At 40.5% G+C, this 23,914-nt stretch overlaps 1 protein-coding gene across 1 annotated transcript in view; it reads right to left on the bottom strand.

Annotated features, from left to right (window-relative positions):
- Nucleotides 1-9,721, bottom strand: part of LOC139767138 (uncharacterized) — a 142,446-nt gene extending 132,725 nt beyond the window's left edge. Inside the window, exon 1 of the mRNA XM_071696162.1 lies at nucleotides 9,406-9,721. Within this exon, the coding sequence (XP_071552263.1) occupies nucleotides 9,406-9,486 (81 nt within the window). The 5' untranslated portion in view covers nucleotides 9,487-9,721. The remainder of the gene's footprint in view (nucleotides 1-9,405) is intronic.
- Between the last annotated feature and the right edge of the window lie 14,193 nt (nucleotides 9,722-23,914).

Genomic DNA, 23,914 nt, shown 5'->3' with positions numbered 1-23,914 from the left:
TTAACTTGTCCTTCAACTGAACCTAATAACCTTGCACTTATTCACATTTACCCTCTACTTACTCCTTTCACACACTTTTCCAAACTCAGTTACCAACTTCTGCAGTTTCTCCCTCAAGCCAGTCACCACAGCTGTATCATCGGCGAACAACAAATGACTCACTTCCCAGGCCCTCTCATCCCCAACAGATTGCACACTTGCCCCTCTCTCCAAAGCTCTTTCATTTACTTCCGTAACCAACCCATCAATAAACAAATCAAACAACAATAGTGACATCACACACCCCTACCACAAACCGACCTTCACTAGGAACCAATTACTCTCCTCTCTTCCTACTTGTACACATGCCTCACATCCTTGGTAAAAACTTTTCACTGCTTCTAACAGCTTATCTCCCACAATATAATCTTATAACCTTCCACAAAGCATCTCTATCAACTCTATCATATGCCTTCTCCAAATCCATTGATGCTACATACATATCCATCTGTTTTTCTAAGTATTTCTCACACATTCTTCAAAGCAAACACCTGATCCACATATCCTCTATCACTTCTGAAACCACACCACTCTTCCCCAGTCTGATGCTCTGTACATGCCTTCACCCTCTCAATCAATACCCTCCCATATAATATCCCAGGAATTCTCAACAAACTTATGCCTCTCTAGTTAGAACACTCACCTTTATCCCCTTTGCCTTTGTACAATGGCACTAAGCATGCATTTCACCAATCCTCAAGCACTTCAACATGATCCATACATACATCGAATATCCTTACCAACCAATCAACAACACAGTCACCCCCTTTTTTAATCATTTTAACTGTAATACCATCTAAATCCACTGCCTTGTCAGATTTCATCATCAGAGCTTTCACTACCTCTTCTCTCTTAACCAAACCATTCTCCCTGACTCTCTCACTTTGCACACCACCCCAACCAAAACACCCTGCATCTGCCACTTTATTATCAAACTCATTCAACAACCCTTCAAAACACTCACTCGATCTCCTTCTCACTCCATCACTACCTGTTATTACTTCCCCCCTTGCCCCCTTCACCAATGTCCCCATTTGTGCTTTTGTCTTATGCATGCTATTCACCTCCTTCCAATACATCTTGTTATTCCCCCTAAAGTTTAATCATACTCTCTCACCTTTGCTTTCATTTGCCCTCTTTTTCAACCCTTGCATCTTCCTCATGACCTCCTGCCACTTTCTGTTACATGATCATGAATTTAAATACTACAAACAGAAAATCTAAATCCTTAAAGTTATATATAAGTACAGTAAAATAACTTTTCTTGTTTCATTTCAAATGTATTACATACAATTTTGTACTCCTTAATATTAGTTATATTAAACAAATCTAATCTCACATATTTATTCATGACTTCCACACCTTGTTTTACATCTCACTGGGCTTTCTGAACAAACCATACAGGATGAAGTTGTTCCATGTCTCTCCCTGCACATATCAGACTTCATTTGGCTTGGAAAACTGACATTACCCTCTCTTTGATCTTAAAGTGTTTTATCAGGTTTCTGAATCACAACTTGAACTTATTTGTCCTGCAGCCTGCTGTGTCACTCATACCATCCTCACCCTACTCCAGTCTGCTTACTTTCCTCGGAGCTCCCTGCTCTGACAACTTTACAATTCTAAATGTCTCCTGGCAACTCTATTATCACAGAGTTCAATCTTATATGACAGGGGTTCAGTTACTTCGACTACAACTCCTGGTACCCTACGAGCTCCCCAACCACTATAATTTTCCACAAACTCTTTATCATTTACCCTAAATTCCCTCAAAGGTCTGCCTTCATCATGATATTTCTTTTGTTCTTGTTTCCTTTTTACCCCTTTTTTTAAGTTTCATATCAGTAGGTCAAGGGATCCCTGTAGAATTCTACCTATTAGCATATCTGCCAGGGTACCACCAATTAAAAACAGTGATGAATGTCTGTATCTGAATAAAAACCTATACAACCTTGTTTTGATGTCTGCTTTTTACATTTTCTTTGGCCCATATTTGAAAGTTTGAACAGCTTTTTCAGCCCCACCATTAGAGCTAAGGTGAAAAGGAGCACAAGTAACATGGTCAGTCCCACTTTTCCACACCAATAAGCCAAATTCATAACTGGTAAACTGGCTTCCATTATCACTAACTAACATTAAGGGCAGCCAATGAGTGGTAAAAATATCCCATAACTCAGCAAAGGTTACAAGTGCTTGTGCATTATTTGTAATTCTTTCCTCTAACCATTTTGAATAAGCATCAATGAGGACAAAATACATATGCCCCATTAGTGGTCATGTGAAATCTAAATGTGCTCTCTCCAATGGCTTATCGGATTATGGCCAACATGAAGGGATGCAACACAGGGCTCATTTCTAATCACGTGACAAATGTCACAAGTTTCTACCATTTGTTCAATATTCCTAACTAAATCAGGCCACCAAATATATGACATAGTTATCCCCTTTATTGTGGAGATACCTGGATAAGCCTCTTGCAGTTCTCTTAATACACTTTGCAGTCCTGCAGGAGGAACCACTTCCCTGTTCCCCCACATTATGCAACCTTCATCTGTGCTAAGTTCATCTCTACGCACATGAAATGACTTAAACTCTGGAACCTGAGCAGCTGTTGAACAACCATTTTTGATAAAAGGCAAAACCTTAGCATATACTAAGACATGTGTTGTCCATGGACGCTCCTGCAACTGGTGAATCTTCAAAGAACTTTAACAACAATATGGTATCTGTGGGGAGTGGTCCGGATGCCGGTTTCTCAACCAATGGTAACCTACTCAACAGGTCATCATTTGCACTGTCATGACCATTTCTAAATTTCAACTGGCAATCATAAGCAGCAAGTGAGATGATCCAACCTTGTATTCTCGCACTACCCATACAGGGCAATGCCTTGTGTTCATGTAAATGAGAAACTATGGGCTTGTGATCTGTGACTAATGCGAATGATCTTTCATGCATATAGTTATGAAAATGGCACCCCCTCCACAACTGCCAAACTCTCCTTATCAAACTGTGCATATTTTTTCTCAGCACCAAGTAGTATGCATGAAGCAAAAGCCATAGTTTGTTCTAATCCATCTTCATTTTGGTGTGCTAGCACTTCCCCTACACAATATGGTGATGCATCAGATGACAAAACAAGAGGCCTATCTGGATCGTAATGTACCAAAACCTCACCAAACAATAACATCTGCTTTGCTTTTTTAAATGCAGCTTCTTGTGGTTGCAACCACTGTCATCTAACCCCCCTTACTTAAAAACACATACAATAGTGCAAGCACTGACTAAAAGTCCTTTAGAATTTTTTTTTTTTTTTTTTTTTGCCGCTGTCTCCTGTGTCTGCGAGGTAGCGCAAGGAAACAGACGAAAGAAATGGCCCAACCCACCCCCATACACATGTATATACATACGTCCACACACGCAAATATACATACCTACACAGCTTTCCATGGTTTACCCCAGACGCTTCACATGCCCTGATTCAATCCACTGACAGCACGTCAACCCCGGTATACCACATCGCTCCAATTCACTCTATTCCTTGCCCTCCTTTCACCCTCCTGCATGTTCAGGCCCCGATCACACAAAATCTTTTTCACTCCATCCTTCCACCTCCAATTTGGTCTCCCTCTTCTCCTCGTTCCCTCCACCTCCGACACATATATCCTCTTGGTCAATCTTTCCTCACTCATTCTCTCCAAGTGCCCAAACCATTTCAAAACACCCTCTTCTGCTCTCTCAACCACGCTCTTTTTATTTCCACACATCTCTCTTACCCTTACGTTACTTACTCGATCAAACCACCTCACACCACACATTGTCCTCAAACATCTCATTTCCAGCACATCCATCCTCCTGCGCACAACTCTATCCATAGCCCACGCCTCGCAACCATACAACATTGTTGGAACCACTATTCCTTCAAACATACCCATTTTTGCTTTCCGAGATAATGTTCTCGACTTCCACACATTCTTCAAGGCTTCCAGAATTTTCGCCCCCTCCCCCACCCTATGATCCACTTCCGCTTCCATGGTTCCATCCGCTGCCAGATCCACTCCCAGATATCTAAAACACTTCACTTCCTCCAGTTTTTCTCCATTCAAACTCACCTCCCAATTGACTTGACCCTCAACCCTACTGTACCTAATAACCTTGCTCTTATTCACATTTACTCTTAACTTTCTTCTTCCACACACTTTACCAAACTCAGTCACCAGCTTCTGTAGTTTCTCACATGAATCAGCCACCAGCGCTGTATCATCAGCGAACAACAACTGACTCACTTCCCAAGCTCTCTCATCCCCAACAGACTTCATACTTGCCCCTTTCCAAAACTCTTGCATTCACCTCCCTAACAACCCCATCCATAAACAAATTAAACAACCATGGAGACATCACACACCCCTGCCGCAAACCTACATTCACTGAGAACCAATCACTTTTCTCTCTTCCTACACGTACACATGCCTTACATCCTCGATAAAAACTTTTCACTGCTTCTAACAACTTGCCTCCCACACCATATATTCTTAATACCTTCCACAGAGCATCTCTATCAACTCTATTTAGAAATTTACCGTAAAGATTTATAATTCTAATGAATGATTACAATGTTTGCAAACCTGTTGGCCTGAGTGCATCCACAATTACTTTTTCTTTACTTCCTAATACATGAATGCCCTGTGCATCAATTTCATGTACCAAATAACTCACACTGTTCTGAAAAACTCACATTTGTCAAAATGCAGCTTCAAACCTTTTCCATTTAATCTCTCTACCACCTTAGTCAAGCTTGCTCTGTGTGCATCCAGTGATCAAAATATAATCTAAATATACAACAGTGTGTGGAAACTCTCTCAAGAAATTGTAAATTTCTCTGAAAAACCCCAGGTGCACTCTTGATCCCATAGGGTAATCTCTTGTAAATGAGCAACCCAGTGTGCATGTTTAACACACAATACTTCTTTGACTCTTTATCCAACTTCATCTGTTGGTAAGCACTACTCAAGTCCAATCCTGAGAATTACTTACTTCCTACCAAGCTGGTCAACAATTCATTTACTTTTGGAACTTGAAAAATGTCCTTCTCAGCCACCAGGTTTAACCAGGTTTTCCAGGTTTACCATCACTTTAAAGTCTCCACAAATTCTAACTTGTGAGGATGGTTTGGTAGCAGTCACTATCAAAGTGGCCCATTCTGAACTTCCCACTGGTGTGAGTGTTCCAATTGCCACTAGCCTGTCCAATTCTATGTCTGCAGCCTCTTTCAAAGAATAAACAAAGGGCAAGCTTTCAGAAATTTTGGCTTTACACCAGCATCAAGCCTTCCCTTCAGTCTAAGTGTCCAATCCTTCCTCATATACACCATCATACTTCATTTTTAAATCCTTCACAAACTTTTCATTTCCATCCAACTGTTCCTGCACATTAAACACTGAATTCTTCCAATCAATCTGGAGTGTTTGTAACCAGTTCCTACCTAACAAATTTTGCTCATCATCATCTACCACTACAAATGGCAACTCATATACTAGACTATGGTGTGTGACATGACCTTTCATAGTACCCTTAACTCTCAATCTTTCTCCCTCATATGACTTCAATATCACATCATCTTCCATCAGTTTCTTTTATAATATGAATACCTTGTCACAAAGACTCCCATAAACATGTTCATCGATTATGGTAAAACTTGCACCAGTGTCTATCTCCAAATCTACCTTTTCCCCTTCAATGTTTAGTCTACACATGAACAGATGAACACTTCCTAATTGTACCTCACTCTTGTTTCCATTACTATGACACAGCACTGCAACAAATTCAAAATAGTCCTCTTTACCTTTCTCAAAACCATTGTAATTTTCTAATCCTTCTTCCTAGTTTTCTACGTTTTCCACTTAATACATTTTACTTCCTCTTAGTGGTCCTCTTCTTCCTCTTGCAGTTCCTCCTCCCCCTCTTGGCACTGTTCTCCTTCCTCTTGGTGAAGGCACTCTCCTGAATGTATTGCTTGAAGTCTTGAGATTGCTAATAGGAAATGCCCATCCATGCTTTCTTCTCTTAGTCCAGTCCTGTCGCTGAGACTGATGACACTGAGAGAAATGGCCTACTTCTTGGCAGTTGTAGCACCTCTTGTCCCTGGCCCAACAGCTGTCTGGATGATGAACTTCACCACATTTCCAAAAGGGCAAGCCTTGTGTCACTTAATGCAGGGACGATAGCTGTTTGATGTTTGACACATCCTTCTGTGTCGCCTCTACTAGTCTTGGGCCTCACTGCCAGTAGTTTTGCTTGAATCTGTTCATCGTTGATGCTTACAATCAACTGGTCTAGCAACGTTTGATCTTGTGTGTCTGACATCAAAGAGCTGAAATTGCAGTGCTCTGTTGTTCTTTCATGGCAGGCATATACTGAGCATCACTCTCTCCTGGCCACCTGATTCTTTTATGGAATTTCAATCTTACTGCTGTGTCAGTTCATGATGCTCACACAACTTTTCACAGAGTTATTCAAATGTCAATTCTCCAAGATGTTTAGGCTTGCACAAATTTCTCAGTAACTTGTGTGTCTTAGGTTCTACCATTCTTCTAGGCTGCATCGTTCGTATCATTTGCTAAGAAGGTTGCAGACACTCCTTGTAACCAGTCTAGGATTCAATGTCTGGATCAAATTCACTTTTGTGACCAATGAGACATTGCAACTGTTTGTAGCACACAAACTGTAGAAATCCCTTGACAACACCAACCGTTGATCTTCATGGACATCCTTTTCATCCACTTTTCAATGACTTCCATAGGTTGTCCACCCTAATTTCATGCAGTTTTACCCTTATCACTACTTTAATGTAACATTTTGCATAGTATATTATTCAGGGTAGTTCCTATGAAACACTTCAGTCCAAAAATAATTGCTAAACTCTCAAAAAACTTTTGGTAGCTACAGTACCTGTGGAAAGTCTGAAGAATGGGTAAAAAACAACAAAAACTTCCATTTTCTTTATTTCAGTGCTTAGCATGGCCACCATGTGCCCTCAAAACAGTTTGTGTGCATCGCAGCATAGAGTTAGTAAGGTTTCTGCAGTAATCAAGGTCAATATTGTTCACTCAGATGTCTTGGATGGCTTCAAGAAGGTGAGGAATTGAAGATCTTTTTTTTCCAAGTTTAAATTTCATGTGAGGCCACAGCTCCTCGATGGGATCCAGGTCTGGAGAATTCCCAGGTCATTGAAGGACATTCACCTGCTTGTCTGACAACCATTTCATAACCTACTTTACCTTGTGACATGGTGCACTGTCTTGCATAAAGAGGTTGCAGTCATTGATCTCGTAAAATTCATCATGTGGTCACAAAGAACTTCAATGTTGCTGTCTCCATTCATTACAATGTTCTTGGGAAGCACTTGAAATCCCCCACACCCTAACCCTTCACTGAAGCAACCCCAAATCATGACTGAGTCTGGGGGTTTGACACTTCATTTGCACATAATGGAGGTCGAGGGGATTCATGTGTGAGGGACGTCTAAACTTGCCATGCCTCAATGAACCACACTGGAAAGTCAACTCATTGCTCCATAAGGCCCTTTTCCAGTCCTCAATAGAGAAATGTTTGTAATTCCTTGCAAAACTGAGATAAGAAGCATGTATCTTGCAAGTCTTTAGGGGTTTTCCGGTATGGGAATGAAGAGGCAAGTTCAGGTGTTTTTGGAAATGCTCTTGAATGGTGTATCCTGCAACACTTCTAAGGAGGGTGAGAAAGGCGTGCTTCAATTGTCTTGCTGTGATGCGTGAATTTATCAATATTTGCCTCTTTCTGGGACACCCTGGTACAGATTTATGAGGTGGAACTTCATCTAGTGGGGTATTCTTGGCTTTTGCTCACCCTCATATGCTGACAAATCTCCTTCACCAACATTTTTACCTCTTAGGACAAGAATTCAAGCCTCTTCTTGCTGCATGAGGTTCTTGTGCCCCATTCTAAGGTGTGCGTGGGCAGCAGTGCGGCAAAAAGTGAATGAAACAGAAAAAAGTGTCTTTGTTAATCTAATAGCTCATGGCATACATCCTCTGTCTAGCTTGTCCCATAAAGCACTCATGTGCTCCTCAGTCCATGGTGACTGAATCACCAGGGTGAGTTGCAAGTACTAGTTAAGTGAGATCTGAGCATCCAGTAAGCTGGTAGACACAGAAATTCTGAGAACACCCAACCACACAACAACAAAAGGCCCCATATTCCTCAGACTTTCCACAGGTACTATAAAGCGGTCAGTTATACTGTAATGTTTTGTAAACAGAACCCAGTTCAGAAATAAAGAAAAGCATTCATTCCCTATAAAGCTGACAGTTAAATATAAAAATTATGCAAACTACCTATGACCATAAAAACAAAATTAATCTGCCACTTTTAATAACTGATGTCTAATGTGTTCTGTTACTGATAAAATGCCATCATTATCAAAACAAGGACAGTACTCCGCTTAACTACATTATGGATCACTTGGTTTAGAAGTATACAGAGAGACCAGAAGTCTAAACAGATAAAGGAATTTGATTCCTTTATTGTTACAGAAAACAGAATTCACCCAACATATTTGCAAGTTTTGGGTTCTGTTAGATTCATATACTAAAATGCATGGTGGCATTCAGTCAAATGTACCAACAATTTCATAAATTAACCATTTCTAGACCCTAAAGGCAAGTTTTTTGTTCTCTTAGACCTTCATTCGGATTGTATATAAACCTAAAACTACATCAAGCACCAGAACGGTCATCTTTCTAATAGCATCCCTCCATTTCATGTTCTACTTTACACATTTTGACAAAAGTGGTACCAATGGATTCTTTAGCTCTCAACTATTGATATAAAGTGTTTTTATCTACAATTTTCCTCTCAAAACACTGCTCACTTCACAAGAACTTTTACTAATTGGAGTAAGAGGTGCTACACCTAAATTTCATAATCTATCTACTCTGGAGAGAGTAAGAAATCTAATGATACCACTTTCGTCCCATATTTATTAAAGTCACCTTATCTAATCTTACTCAATAATATCATTAATCAAAAACATGTTCTGCAAGTACTTCTATAATCACAAAGCCCCTTAAACATAACCATTTCCCAAATCAAAATTCAACGTCGAGCTGCACTATTACCAATTTCTCATTTCTAATATCATATAAATTGCCTAGTGAAACTTCCAAGTTACAGATCAATGAAATGTTATATGGGAAGTGAATAAATAATATATGTATGAGTTCATGATAACAAATATTTCAGTTCAGTTTCAAGCACTCTCGCGACCTCTGAGAAAGTGACTGACACACATCTCTAACATGGTGTCAATTTATGTCTCAACTTTAATCTTACCTGAGTTAATTCCCATGATCCAGAAAGGACAGTACCAATTTGACAGGAACCTTCTAATGATGATGTAACTGAATTCATCATTGACTAAGTTGACATATGCGTCCCTCTTCCTCAGCACTAACGTAAACATGGCAAATGATTAAGGGCCAGTTGTGCAATAGTTACTTTTCTCTATTTTACCCTACATTTTATCATATATTCCTATCATGTTTAAGTTTTCTATAGAATAATTAAAAACTAATCTTAAAAATTTAGCAAAGCTAAATATGCTACAATTCTATGGGATTAGTTTCTATTCATAATACTACAATGTGAAACGGAGTTATTATCATTCTTACAAACATTGTTAACATACGAATGCAGTTTCCGATTGCTGTGACATACTTATTCTCACCTCCGTCCCCATTTACGCTACATGAGTGTAGATTTTAATTGCGTCTGATTTAAAAGTTAATATTCCATAACTACGGTCGCCTCGTTCCATCTTCGCAGACTGGCAGAAACTTACTAACTACAATAATACAAATCGTATCTAAAGAAAAAAAATCGCGATAACCTAACTTTTCAAAGCAACCAAATATTCACAAGCCACACTCTGTGAACGACAAAAGCCAATCTGATGATTGTAATGTCTTAGATAAAGTGTTACAACTACGGATGCTACACCGTGTGTCACGCCTGCTGTGAATTACGGGACCACACAAGTATTACATAACATACTTGAGGCCAATGTGATCACCCTCTTAACGCTTGTCACAGTTTGAAGCACCTTAGAATATGTAACACTGTCCATCATCCATTCCCCACAACACTTCCCGTTAGAAGGAGGGTATCAAAGTTATTATACATTTCGTTGTTTATTCCTAGTGTATGGTAAACATTTATAAACTTCAAAACACACAAGGAATGTGTTAAGTCACGATTTACCATTGGTAGATGTGTGCAGTTTTACCCAGAATATGTCTATGAACCTCCCATTTTAGACTGTATATACAGTATGTGACTGTTAATCATGCTGATACAATGCTTGCTAAAGCAACCATCAGAAGTCTGAAGGAGCTAATATCAACATCTGGACCAAATGAAACCACATTGCACTCATAAAGTTGTCACCTGCAGACATGCAATTAGATTTACAGCTACTAATAAGCAAGTACCCATACTTAAGCATATAGAACATAAAGTTTCATAGCTTGATCATCCTAGAAGCCAAAGCACACAAGCTGGTGCCACTAGTGATTGCTGCAGTTGAAATTTAGAACTTTTACTGCCAGATTTGTTATATTCAAGACCAACATATGTTAGAATCCATGGGCCAAAATATGCATTTGAGACTGCTTTCAGTAATTTGAAGAATATGTGACATGAATTAGCTAACCCAGTCCAAGGGAAATATGCAAACATCAGATTTCATGGCTTAAACAGTGATGGGCCTCATGAAAATCCATGATACCAGAAAACCATCACATGTGCTAATGATCCTTACTGCTCGAATAATTTGGATGCACTCTTCCTTGGGATTGATGCACCAGGGAGGAGTGCATTCAGATGGGTGGAAAGAAGAATGGCACCACTGACCCATAATTTAGCTTTTATCATTCTCTCATGACCATTATGGCGCCCATCTGAATAATCAGGGCTAGACAATAGAACTGTCTTACCTGTCATGCAAGCAAGACATAGACTTACGTATAGCCCATGACTCTCATTAATGTCGACTCTGTTGTAGCTGAATGTACTGACGTGGAAAATGCAGTGGTGACCGAAAAGAAGAAATCGTGATGGACACAACATGGAGAGAGGTCTATATATGGGAAAGCCAATGCATGCTTCATTTTATCAAGTGTGATGTTGGCAGTTGTTGCTCCGCTCTATGGAGGTCTTGAGGCAAACTGATTAAGACATGTTTTCTGCTACCCCAAATATCATTAGTACCGGGGCTGCTGAGAGCTGACGCAGGCCCTGTTCAAAGGTTGGCAAATTATAGCTAGGGCACCCGTGTGAGGGAAAGGATGCAAAAATTGTCTCTTTTTTTGTTTACTTTTATTTTCTCTTGCTTAATCACTATTTTTTTTCCATTTCATCTCCTCTTTCTCCCCCTTCCCCAAGACCTGGGGATTTTTGCACTGATATCCTTGTCCTCTCATAGGGCCCAGTTAGCAGTGTGATGATGGTTGAGTGGCACTGGATGACAGCAGCTCTCCTCTGTTGACAACTATATCCATTCACTATCTAATAACCACAAAGCATATTGCCACATAACTTTAGCTGACCAAGTCTTGGAGATATACTTCACAAGAGGATGTGTGTTGTGTGGACTGTATTCTGCCTCTGTCCTATTACTTAACCAGCATGCAAAGTATCACTACAATTAGTCAACATCAGTATTTACCACTACACAAATCATTACCATATGTAAAGCTTGCCCACTGCACTTGACTGCAAGACTTCAAAGGGAACTACTGTGTCATTGCATACATGGACAATCAGGAGGTGGAGGGCCATCATGAAAATAGTGTTGAGACATAGGTGTTGTCTGCACCATCACCTTTCCTTGATTAAGTTAGCACACCTAGAATTTCAAGGAATAGAGTGAATTCGAACGATGTGGTATACCAGGGTCAATGTGCTGTCAATGGACTGAACCAGGGCATGTGAAGCATCTGGGGTAAACTATGGAAAGATCTCTTTTTCACCTCTTGCACCTTACTCTTGACCTCCTGCCTCTTTCTTTTATACATCTCCTACTCACTTCCATTATTTCCTTGCAAAAATCGTCCAAATGCCTCTCTCTTCTCTTTCACTAATAATCTTACTTCTTCATCCCACCACTCACTACCCTTTCTAATCTGCCCACCTCCCACGTTTCTCCTGTCACAAGCATCTTTTGCGCAAGCCATCACTGCTTCCCTAAATACATCCCATTCCTCCCCCACTCCCCTTACCTCCTTTGTTCTCATCTTTTTCCATTCTGTACTCAGTCTCTCCTGGTATTTCCTCACACAAGTCTCCTTCCCAAGCTCACTTACTCTCACCACTCTTTTCACCCCAACATTCTCTTCTTTTCTGAAAACCTCTACAAATCTTCACCTTCACCTCCACAAGATAATGATCAGACATCCCTCCAGTTGCACCTCTCAGCACATTAACATCTAAAAGTCTCTCTCGCGTGCCTATCAATTAACACGTAATCCAATAACACTCTCTGGCCATCTCTCCTACTTACATACGTATACTTATGTATATCTCTCTTTTTAAACCAGGTATTCCCAATCACCAGTCCTATTTCAGCCCCCTCCCTCACCCTAGGATTCACTTCCACTTCCATGGTTCCATCCGCTGCCAAGTCCACTCCCAGATATCTAAAACACTTCACTTCCTCCAGTTTTTCTCCATTCAAACTTACCTCCCAGTTGACTTGGCCCTCAACCCTAGTGTACCTAATAACCTTGCTCTTATTCACATTTATTCTCAGCTTTCTTCTTTCACACATTTTACCAGCTTCTGCAGTTTCTCACACAAATCAGCCACCAGCGCTGTATCATCAGCGAACAACAACTGACTCACTTCCCAAGCTCTCTCATCCACAACAGACTGCATACTTACCCCTCTTTCCAAAACTCTTGCATTCACACATATATATATATATATATATATATATATATATATATATATATATATATATATATATATATATATTTTTTTTTCTTTTTTTTTATACTTTGTCGCTGTCTCCCGCGTTTGCGAGGTAGCGCAAGGAAACAGACGAAAGAAATGGCCCAACCCCCCCCATACACATGTACATACATACGTCCACACACGCAAATATACATACCTACACAGCTTTCCATGGTTTACCCCAGACGCTTCACATGCCTTGATTCAATCCACTGACAGCACGTCAACCCCTGTATACCACATCGCTCCAATTCACTCTATTCCTTGCCCTCCTTTCACCCTCCTGCATGTTCAGGCCCCGATCACACAAAATCCTTTTCACTCCATCTTTCCACCTCCAATTTGGTCTCCCTCTTCTCCTCGTTCCCTCCACCTCCGACACATATATCCTCTTGGTCAATCTTTCCTCACTCATTCTCTCCATGTGCCCAAACCACTTCAAAACACCCTCTTCTGCTCTCTCAACCACGCTCTTTTTATTTCCACACATCTCTCTTACCCTTACGTTACTTACTCGATCAAACCACCTCACACCACACATTGTCCTCAAACATCTCATTTCCAGCACATCCATCCTCCTGCGCACAACTCTATCCATAGCCCACGCCTCGCAACCATACAACATTGTTGGAACCACTATTCCTTCAAACATACCCATTTTTGCTTTCTGAGATAATGTTCTCGACTTCCACACATTCTTCAAGGCTCCCAGGATATATATATATATATATATATATATATATATATATATATATATATATATATATATATATATATATATATATATATATATATATTTTATTATTATTTTTATTTTGCTTTGTCGCTGTCTCCCGCGTTTGCGAGGTAGCGCAAGGAAACAGATGAAAGAAATGGCCCAACCCACCAAGATGAGAAAAAAGGAGAGATAGCATGTTTGAGGAAGGGAACCTGGATGTTTTGGCTCTGAGTGAAACGAAGCTGAAGGGTAAAGGGGAAGAGTGGTTTGGGAATGTCTTGGGAGTAAAGCCAGGGGTTGGTGAGAGGATAAAAGTAAAGGTAGGAGTAGCTCTACTGAAGCAGGATTTGTGGGAGTGTGATAGTGTAAGAAAGTAAACTCTACATTGATATGGGTAAAATAGAAAGTTGATGGAGAGAGATGGGTGATTATTAGTGCCCATGCACCTGGTCATGAGAAGAAAGATCATGAGAGGCAAGTGTTTTGGGAGGAGCTGAGTGAGTGTTTTAGCAGTTTTGATGCACAAGACTGGGCTATAATGATGGGTGATTTGAATGCAAAGGTGAGTAATGTGGCAGTTGATGGTATAATTGGTGTATGTGGGGTGTTCGGTACTGTAAATGGAAATGGTGAAGAGCTTGTAGATTTCTGTGCTGAAAAAGGACTGGTGATTTGGAATACCTGATTTAAAAAGAGAGATATACATAATAATAAGTATGTAAGTAGGAGAGATGGCCAAAGAGCATTATTGATTATGTGTTAATTTATAGGCGTGTGAAAGAGAGACTTTTGGAAGTTAATGTACTGAGAGGGGCAACTGGAGGGATGTCTGATCATTATCTTATGGAGGCAAAGGTGAAGATTTGTAGAGGTTTCCAGAAAAGAAGAGATAATGTTGGGGTGAAGAGTGGTGAAAGTAAGTGAGCTTGGAAAGGAGACTTGTGTGAGGAAGTACCAGGAGAGATTCAGTGCAGAATGGAAAAAGGTGAGAGCAAATGACATAAGGGGAGTGGTGGAGGAATGGGATGTATTTACGGAAGCAGTGATGGCTTGTGCAAAAGATGCTTGTGGCATGAGAAAGGTGGGAGGTGGGCAGATTAGAAAGGGTAGTGAGTGTTGGGATGAAGAAGTAGGATTGTTAGTGAAAGAGAAGAGAGATCCATTTGAACGATTTTTGCAGGGAAGTAGTGCAAATGACTGGGAGATTTATAAAAGAAAGAGGCAGGTCAAGAGAAAGGTACAAGAAGTGAAAATTGAGGGCAAATGAGAGTTGAGGTGAGAGAGTATTATTAAATTTTAGGGAGAATAAAAAGATGTTTTGGGAGGAGGTAAATAAAGTGTGTAAGACGAGAACAATGGGAACATCGGTGAAGAGGGACAATGGGGAGGTAATAACAAGTAGTGGTGAAGTGAGAAGATGGAGTGAGTATTTTGAAGTTTTGTTGAATGTGCTTGATGATAGAGTGGCAGTTATAGGGTGTTTTGGTCAAGGTGGCGTGCGAAGTGAGAGGGTCAGGGAGAATGGTTTGGTAAACAAAGAGGCAATGGAAGCTTTGCAGATGAAAGCCGGCAAGGCTTTGGATGGTATTGCAGTGGAATTTATTAAAAAAGGGGGTGACTGTGCTGTTGACTGGTTGGTGAGGATATTCAATATATGTATGGTTCATGGTCAAGTGCCTGAGGATTGGCAGAATGCATGCATAGTGCCATTGTACAGCAAAGGGGATAAAGGTGAGTGTTCAAATTACATAAGTATAAGTCTGTTAGTATTCCTGGGAAATTATATGGGAGGGTATTGATTGAGAGGGTAAAGGCATGTACAGAGCATCAGACTGGGAAAGCGCAGTGTGGTTTCAGAGGTGGCACAGGATGTATGGATCAAATGTTTGCTTTGAAGAATGTATGTTAGAAATACTTAGAAAAACATATGGATTTGTATGTAGCATTTATGGATCTGGAGAAGGCATATGATAGGGTTGATAGAGATGCTTTGTGGAAGGTATTAAGAGTATATGGTGTGGGAGGTAAGTTGCTAGAAGCAGCGAAAAGTTTTTACCAAAGATGTAAATGTACGAGTAGGAAGAGAGGAAAGTTATTGGTTCCCAGTGAATGTCAGTTTGCAGGAGGGGTGCGTGATGTCTCTTTGGTTGTTTAATTTGTTTATGGATGGGGTGGTTAGGGAGGTGAATGCAAGAGTTTTGGAGAGGGTCAAGTATGTAGTCTGTTGTGGATGAGAGGGCTTGGGAAGTGAGTCAGTTGTTGTTTGCTGATGATACCTCACTGGTGGCGATTCAGGTGAGAAACTGCAGAAGCTGGTGACTGAATTTGGTAAAGTGTGTGACAGAAGAAAGCTGAGAGTAAATGTGAATAAGAGCAGGGTTATTAGGTTCAGTAGGGTTGAGGGTCAAGTTAATTTTGAGTTAAGTTTGAATGGAGAAAAACTTGAGGAAGTGAGGTGTTTTAGATATCTAGGAGTGGATTTAGCAATTCATGGAACCATGGAAGCAGAAGTGAGTCACAGGTTGGGGAAGGGGGCGAAGGTTCTGGGAGCATTGAAGAATGTGTGGAAGGCGAGAACATTATCTCAGAGTGTAAAAATGAGTATGTTTGAAGGAATAGTGGTTCCAACAATGTTATATGGTTGCGAGGCATGGGCTATATATAGAGTTGTGCAAAGGGAGGGTGGATGTGTTGGAAATGAAATGTTTTAGGACAATATGTGGTGTGAGTTGGTTTGATCGAGTAAGTAATGAAAGGGTTAGAGAGATGTGTGGTAATAAAAAGAGTGTGGTTGAGAGAGCAGAAGAGGGTGTATTGATGTGGTTTGATCACTTGGAGAGAATGAGTGAGGAAAGATCGATAAAGAGGATATATATATCAAAAGTAGAGGGAACGAGGAGAAACAGGAGACCAAATTGGAGGTGGAAGGATGGAGTGAAAAGGATTTTGAGCAATCAGGGACTGAACATACAGGAAGGTGATAGGCATGCAGGGAAGAGAGTGAATTGGAACGATGTGGTGTACTGGGGTCGACGTGCTGTCATTGGATTGAACCAGGGCATGTGAAGCGTCTGGGGTAAACCAGGGAAAGTTTTGTTGGGCCTGGATGTGGAAAGAAAGCTATGGGTTTGGTGCAGTACACATGACAGCTAGAGACTGAGTGTGAATGAATGTGGCCTTTGTTGTCTTTTCCCAGCGCTACCTCACACAGAGGAAGGGGCGTGCTATTTCATGTGTGGCTGGGTGGCAACAGGAAAGGATGAAGGCAGCAAGTATTAATATGTACATGTGTATTTATGTATATGTATGAATAGGTTGAAATGTATAGGTATGTATATGTGCGTGTGTGGGCGTTTATGTATATACATGTGTATGTGGGTGGGTTTGGGCATTCTTTCATCTGTTTCCTTGCACTACCTCGCTGAAGCGGGAGACAGAGATAAGTATAAATAATAATAATGATAATAATAATAATAATAATAATAATAATATTATTAGGTACAGTAGGGTTGAGGGTCAAGTCAATTGGGAGGTGAGTTTGAATGGAGAAAAACTGGAGGAAGTGAAGTGTTTTAGATATCTGGGAGTGGATCTGGCAGCAGATGGAACCATGGAAGCAGAAGTGGATCATAGGGTGGGGGAGGGGGCGAAAATTCTGGGGGCCTTGAAGAATGTGTGGAAGTCGAGAACATTATCTCGGAAAGCAAAAATGGGTATGTTTGAAGGAATAGTGGTTCCAACAATGTTGTATGGTTGCGAGGCGTGGGCTATGGATAGAGTTGTGTGCAGGAGGATGGATGTGCTGGAAATGAGATGTTTGAGGACAATGTGTGGTGTGAGGTGGTTTGATCGAGTGAGTAACGTAAGGGTAAGAGAGATGTGTGGAAATAAAAAGAGCGTGGTTGAGAGAGCAGAAGAGGGTGTTTTGAAGTGGTTTGGGCACATGGAGAGGATGAGTGAGGAAAGATTGACCAAGAGGATATATGTGTCGGAGGTGGAGGGAACAAGGAGAAGAGGGAGACCAAATTGGAGGTGGAAAGATGGAGTGAAAAAGATTTTGTGTGATCGGGGCCTGAACATGCAGGAGGGTGAAAGGAGGGCAAGGAATAGAGTGAATTGGAGCGATGTGGTATACCGGGGCTGACGTGCTGTCAGTGGATTGAATCAAGGCATGTGAAGCGTCTGGGGTAAACCATGGAAAGCTGTGTAGGTATGTATATTTGCGTGTGTGGACATATGTATATACATGTGTATGGGGGGGGGGGTTGGGCCATTTCTTTCGTCTGTTTCCTTGCGCTACCTCACAAACGTGGGAGACAGCGACAAAGTATAAAAAAAAAAAAAAAAAAAAAAAAAAAATAATAATAATAATAATAATAATAATGATATATACCCTTGCCTGGGCCAGGTACCCATTTTATCAACATACCTTAGGCGGGTGGATGAACAGCTAGGTTGACTGTTGGGAATCGAACCTATTCACACTTACCATCTTTTCTACTCCACATATAGTTATGTATGTCCCTCATTAAAACCAAGGATTCCCAATCACCAGTCCTTTTTTGGCATGCAACTCCAAAAACTGTTCACCATTTCCATTCACAACACTGAATATCCTATGCATAATCCACTTTCAAATCACCCATGACTAATACCCGATCTCTCACATCAAAACTGCTGACATACTGAAACATATCCTCCCAAAATGCTCACCTCTCTTCATCTTTCTCAAGGCCAGGTGAATAAGCACTAATAACTATCCAACTCTTGTAATCCACTTTCAGTTTCACCCATATCAATCAGGAGATTACTACTTTACAATCTTTCATACATTCCCATTACTCCTTCTGCAGAAGTACTACCCCTTCCATAGATCTTGCCCTTTCATAAACCTGACTTTACCAATAAGATACTGCCAAACCAATCTTCCCACTTACCCATGAGTTTTGTTTCACTCAGAACTAGAACAACCAGGTTCCTTTCCTCAAATAAATAACTTATCTCTCCCATCTTCCCAACTTGGTTACATCTAAACACAATCTGACAACCCAATCTGACTGAACCTTTCTGAAGGATGAGTACTCCTCACCTGTCTCCTGTGTAGAAATTGAAATACAAAAATGGAGGGTTTCTAATCCCCTGCCCTTGCATCTCATAGTCACCTACAACATGCAGATGTGTGGTTCAAGTGTTTGTTTCAACGAATGTGTATCAGAAATACTTGGAGAAACAGATGGCTTTGTATGGGGCATTTATGGATCAAGAGAAAGTATATGATAGGGTTGATGGAGATGCCTTGTGGAAGGGCTTACAAATATATGATGTGGGAGGAAGCTACTAGAAATAGTGAGTTTATAGCAAAAGTGTAAGGCGTGTGTGAGAGTGAGAGCAGGTAGAGAGGAGGGGAGTGGTTCCAGGTAAAGGTGGATCTACACTAAGGATGTTTGAAATCACTTTGAGCTGTTGAATTTGTTTAAGGGTGAGTTAGTGAGGGAGGTTAATGCAAGGGTCTTGGAGAGAAGGGCTAGTGTGCATTCTGTAGTATGTAATGGGGCCCGGGAAGTGAGTCATCTGTTGTTTGCTGATGTATAGCACTGATGATAGAATTGAGTGAGAAACTGCAGAAGTTGGTGTCTGAGTTTGGGAGCGTGTGTAAAAGAGGTAAGTGAGAATAAAAGCAAGATTATCATAAGGGCAGAGGGACAGGTGGGGTGTGGGTTTGAATGAAGAAAATTTTGAGAAGTGGAATTTTTTAAATGACTTGAGTGGACATGAGAAGCAAATGGAACCATTGAAACAGAAGTGAGTCAGTGGTTGGGCAAAGGGGAGAAGGGTCTAGGGGCTTTGAGGAATGTGTGGAATGAGAGTTCATTATATGGAAGGAACAATAGATACATGTAGTAGGCAGGAGTAGCGGGTAGAAGTAGTAGTTTTGGCATTGTCAACATATTTGGTAGAAGTAGTCAGCAGGAACACTAGGTAAGAGCCTCTGGAAACAGAGTTGGAATTGCCCTCTGCCAGTGTGTTAATGGTGAGGCACAAAAGGCAAAGAAACAGCACTGGAGTTCACCAGTTATGGAGACTTTTTTACCATGGCCACCCCAATGTAGTTCCAAGAGGGAACATGCATCAGAGATATAGATAGATAGGATGTTGTGGGACAGTGTCAAATGCTTAGTTGATGTATGGAAGGGGAAGGGTTGTGTTTAAATACATCTAGGATGTGTTGTGGGGGCTCAATAATTAGTTTGGTGGTAGAGTGGTTTGGTCTGAAGCCATGCTGAGTGGGTGAAAGCAGAATGTTTTGTTTGATTCTGTTGTAGTTCAGTTTTAGGGGGGAGTTTGAATACTGTGGTTTGAGGGTTCTAAGATTTGAATTATTTGACAAGTTTCAAGATGTTTGGAATTTTCTTCTGTTGCCAGAAGTTAAGAATATCTACCTATAAGTCCTTGGATGGTTGTATCATTGTCAGTGAATGAAAACTGGTACAGTCTCGTAGAGGAACTTCTCACTCTAAAGCAGTATTTCCCAGTCCCATTGTCATGACCCAAATGAGGGTCATGAGATGGTTTGAAACAAAATGAAAACATAAAGAAAGTTGAATGTACAAAATTGTGCAAATATATTTACATAACAATTTTGGAATATAAAGTGCCATTGAGATTGGAATAGGAAAATAGTTGTGAAGTATAAAGCATCAATAAATGTACGAGAACTCCTGATGTATTTGAGTGTGTTCACATCCGTTACTTGTACGCCGAAGCATCTGGAGCCTGATGCAATTGCAATGTCGTTTCTTACTCTGGCATTGCTGTGTTGGATGACTCTGACTTCCAGTGATATATAGTTATCATATAAGATTTGTTTGCCTCTTTTTTTTTATCTACCATGATTGCCAAGCTACTTCATGAGTAAAATAGCACTTTAACAGTCTAACAGAAAACAGGTTAAGCTTGAGAATTTTCACTCAAAGAATGAAACTTGCTAAAGATAAACTTTACTGTTATGACTGGTGTGATAAGAGTGGTAATTTCTACACGAGTGTGTTTTACAATTAAAGTTATCTTTGAGTATGGGGGTGAGCATTTGTGACTGAGACAAGTATGTGATACAACAACTTATGGTGCAAAGGTGGAGTGTTTGTATTTGGTATTTGTCTTTGAATCCATTCAAATACAATATTTATGTTTATTTGTATTCAAATTATTCCTACATCATGGTATTTCCATTTACATTCAAATTCATGGGAAGAGTGATCATTTTCAACCAATAATTATATGTATGATTTAACAAATAGTCACAGACTGCTAATTTCTGTTTGAAAGCATAAACGTGTAGTTGTATAGTTTTCTGAGAATGATTTTCATTTTCTATTTATTATTATCATTAGTATTAATATTATTTAGTAGTAGCAGTTATGAATTTTGATGTCTCCCAACTTATTTCAAAAAATAAATATATAATGTATGTTACACCATGTATGTATGTATGTGGGAGTATGTGACAGAGTGTAAGAAAGTAAACTTTAGATTGATATGGGCAATACTGAAAGTGGATGGAGAGAGAGATGGGTGATTATTGGTGCCTATGCACCTGGTCATAAGAAAGATCATAAGAGGCAAGTGTTTTGGGAGCAGCTGAGTGAGTGTGTTAGCAGCTTTGATGCACGAGACCAAGTTATAGTGATGGGTGATTTGAATGCAAAGGTGAGTAATGTGGGAGTTGAGGGTATAATTGGTGTACATGGGGTGTTCAGAAATGGTAAAGAGCATGTAGATTTGTGTGCTGAAAAAGGACTGGTGATTGGGAATACTTTGTTTAAAAAGAGAGATATACATAAGTATACGTATGTAAGTAGGAGAGATGGTCAAAGAGCGTTATTGGATTATGTGTTAATTGATAGGAGCATGAAAGAAATACTTTTGGATAATGTGCTGAGAAGGGCAACTATAGGGCAACTATCTTGTGGAAGCGAAGGTGAAAATATGTAGAGGGTTTCAGAAGAATGTTGGGGTGAAGACAGTGGTGAGAGTAAGTGAGCTTGGAAAGGAGACTTGTGTGAGGAAGTACCAGGAGAGATTGAGTGCAGAATGGAAAAAGGTGAAAGCAAATGATGTAATGGGAGTGTGGGAGGAATGGGATGTATTTAGGGAAGCAGTGATGGCTTGCGCAAAAGGTGCCTACGTCATGAACTGGGAGATGTATAAAAGAAACAGGTAAGAGAAAGGTGCAAGAGGTGAAAAAGAGGGCAAATGAGAGTTGGGGTGAGAGAGCATCATTAAATTTTAGGGAGAATAAAATGATGTTATGGAAGGAGGTATATGAAGTGTGTAAGACAAGAGAACAAATGGGAACATCAGTGAAGAGGGCAAATGGGGAGGTAATAACAAGTAGTGGTGAAGTGAGAGGGAGATGGAGTGAGTATGGTGAAGGTTTGTTGAATGTGTTTGATGATAGAGTGGCAGATATAATGTGTTTTGGTCGAGGTGGTGTGCGAAGTGAGAGGGTCAGGGAGAACGATTTGGTAAACAGAGAAGAGGTAGCGAAAGCTTTTGGAAGATGAAAGCCAGCAAGGGGGCGGGTTTGGATGGTATTGCTATGGAATTTATTAAAAAAGGGGATGACTGTGTTGTCAACTGGTTGGTGAGGATATTCAATGTATGTATGACTCATGGTGAGGTGCCTGAGGATTGGTGGAATGCTTGTATAGTGCCATTATACAAAGGCAAAGGGGATAAAAGCGAGTGCTCAAATTGCAGAGGTATAAGTTTGTTGAGTATTCCTGGGAAATTATATGAGAGGGTATTGATTGAGAGGGTGAAAGCATGTACAGAGCATCAGATTGGGGAAGAGAAGTGTGATTTCAGAAGTGGTAGAGGATGTATGGATCAGGTCTTTGCTTTGAAGTATATATATGAGAAATACTTAGAAAAACAGATGGATTTGTATGTTGCATTTATGGATCTGGAGAAGGCATATGATGGAGTTGACAGAGATGCTCTGTGGAAGGTAATAAGAGTATATGGTGTGGGAGTTAAGTTACTAGAAGCAGTGAAAAGTTTTTATCAAGAATGTAAGGCATGTGTATGAGTAGGAAGAGAGGAAAGTGATTGGTTCCCAGTGAATGTCAGTTTGCGGGAGGGGTGCGTGATGTCTCCATGGTTGTTTAATTTGTTTATGGATGGGGTGGTTAGGGAGGTGAATGCAAGAGTTTTGGAGAGAGGGGCAAGTATACAGTCTGTTGTGGATGAGAGGGCTTGGGAAGTGAGTCAGTTGTTGTTTGCTGATAATACAGTGCTGGTGGCTGATTCAGGTGAGTAATTGCAGAAGTTGGTGACAGTTTGGTAAAGTGTGTGAAAGAAGAAAGCTGAGAGTAAATGCAAATAAGAGCAAGGTTATTAAGTGCAGTAGGGTTGAATGGCAAGTAAATTGGGAGGTAAGTTTGAATGGAGAAAAACTGGAGGAAGTGAAGTGTTTCAGATATCTGGGGGTGGATTTGGCAGCGAATGGAACCATGGAAGCGGAAGTGAGTCACAGGGTGGGGAAAGGGGCAAAGGTTCTGGGAGCGTTGAAGAATGTGTGGAAGGGAAGAACATTATCTCAGCAAAAATGGGTATGTTTTAAGGAATAGTGGTTCCAACAAGGTTATATGGTTGTGAGGCATGGGCTATAGATAGAGTGTGCAGAGGAGGTTGGGTGTGTTGGAAATGAGATGTTTGAAGACAATATGTGGTGTGAGGTGGTTTGATCGAGTAAGTAATGAAAGGGTAAGAGAGAAGTTTGGTAATAAGAAGAGTGTGGTTGAGGGAGCAGAAGAGGGTATATTGAAATGGTTTGGTCACATGGAGAGAATGAGTGAGGAAAGATTGACAAAGAGGATGTATGTGTCAGAGGTGGAGGGAATAATGAGAAGTGGGAGACCAAATTGAAGGTGGAAGGATGGAGTGAAAAAGATTTTGAGCGATTGGGGCCTAAACATACAGGAGGGTGAAAGGCATGCAAGGAATAGAGTGAATTGGAACGATGTGGTATACCGGGGATAATGTGCTATCAATGGATTGAACCAGGGCATGTGAAGCGTCTGGGGTAAACCATGGAAAGTTTTGTGGGGC

This window comes from Panulirus ornatus, chromosome 59 (assembly GCF_036320965.1).
Source record: "Panulirus ornatus isolate Po-2019 chromosome 59, ASM3632096v1, whole genome shotgun sequence".
Classification (NCBI taxonomy): Eukaryota; Metazoa; Arthropoda; class Malacostraca; order Decapoda; family Palinuridae; genus Panulirus; species Panulirus ornatus.
This window is presented reverse-complemented; position numbering and strand designations above follow the sequence as displayed.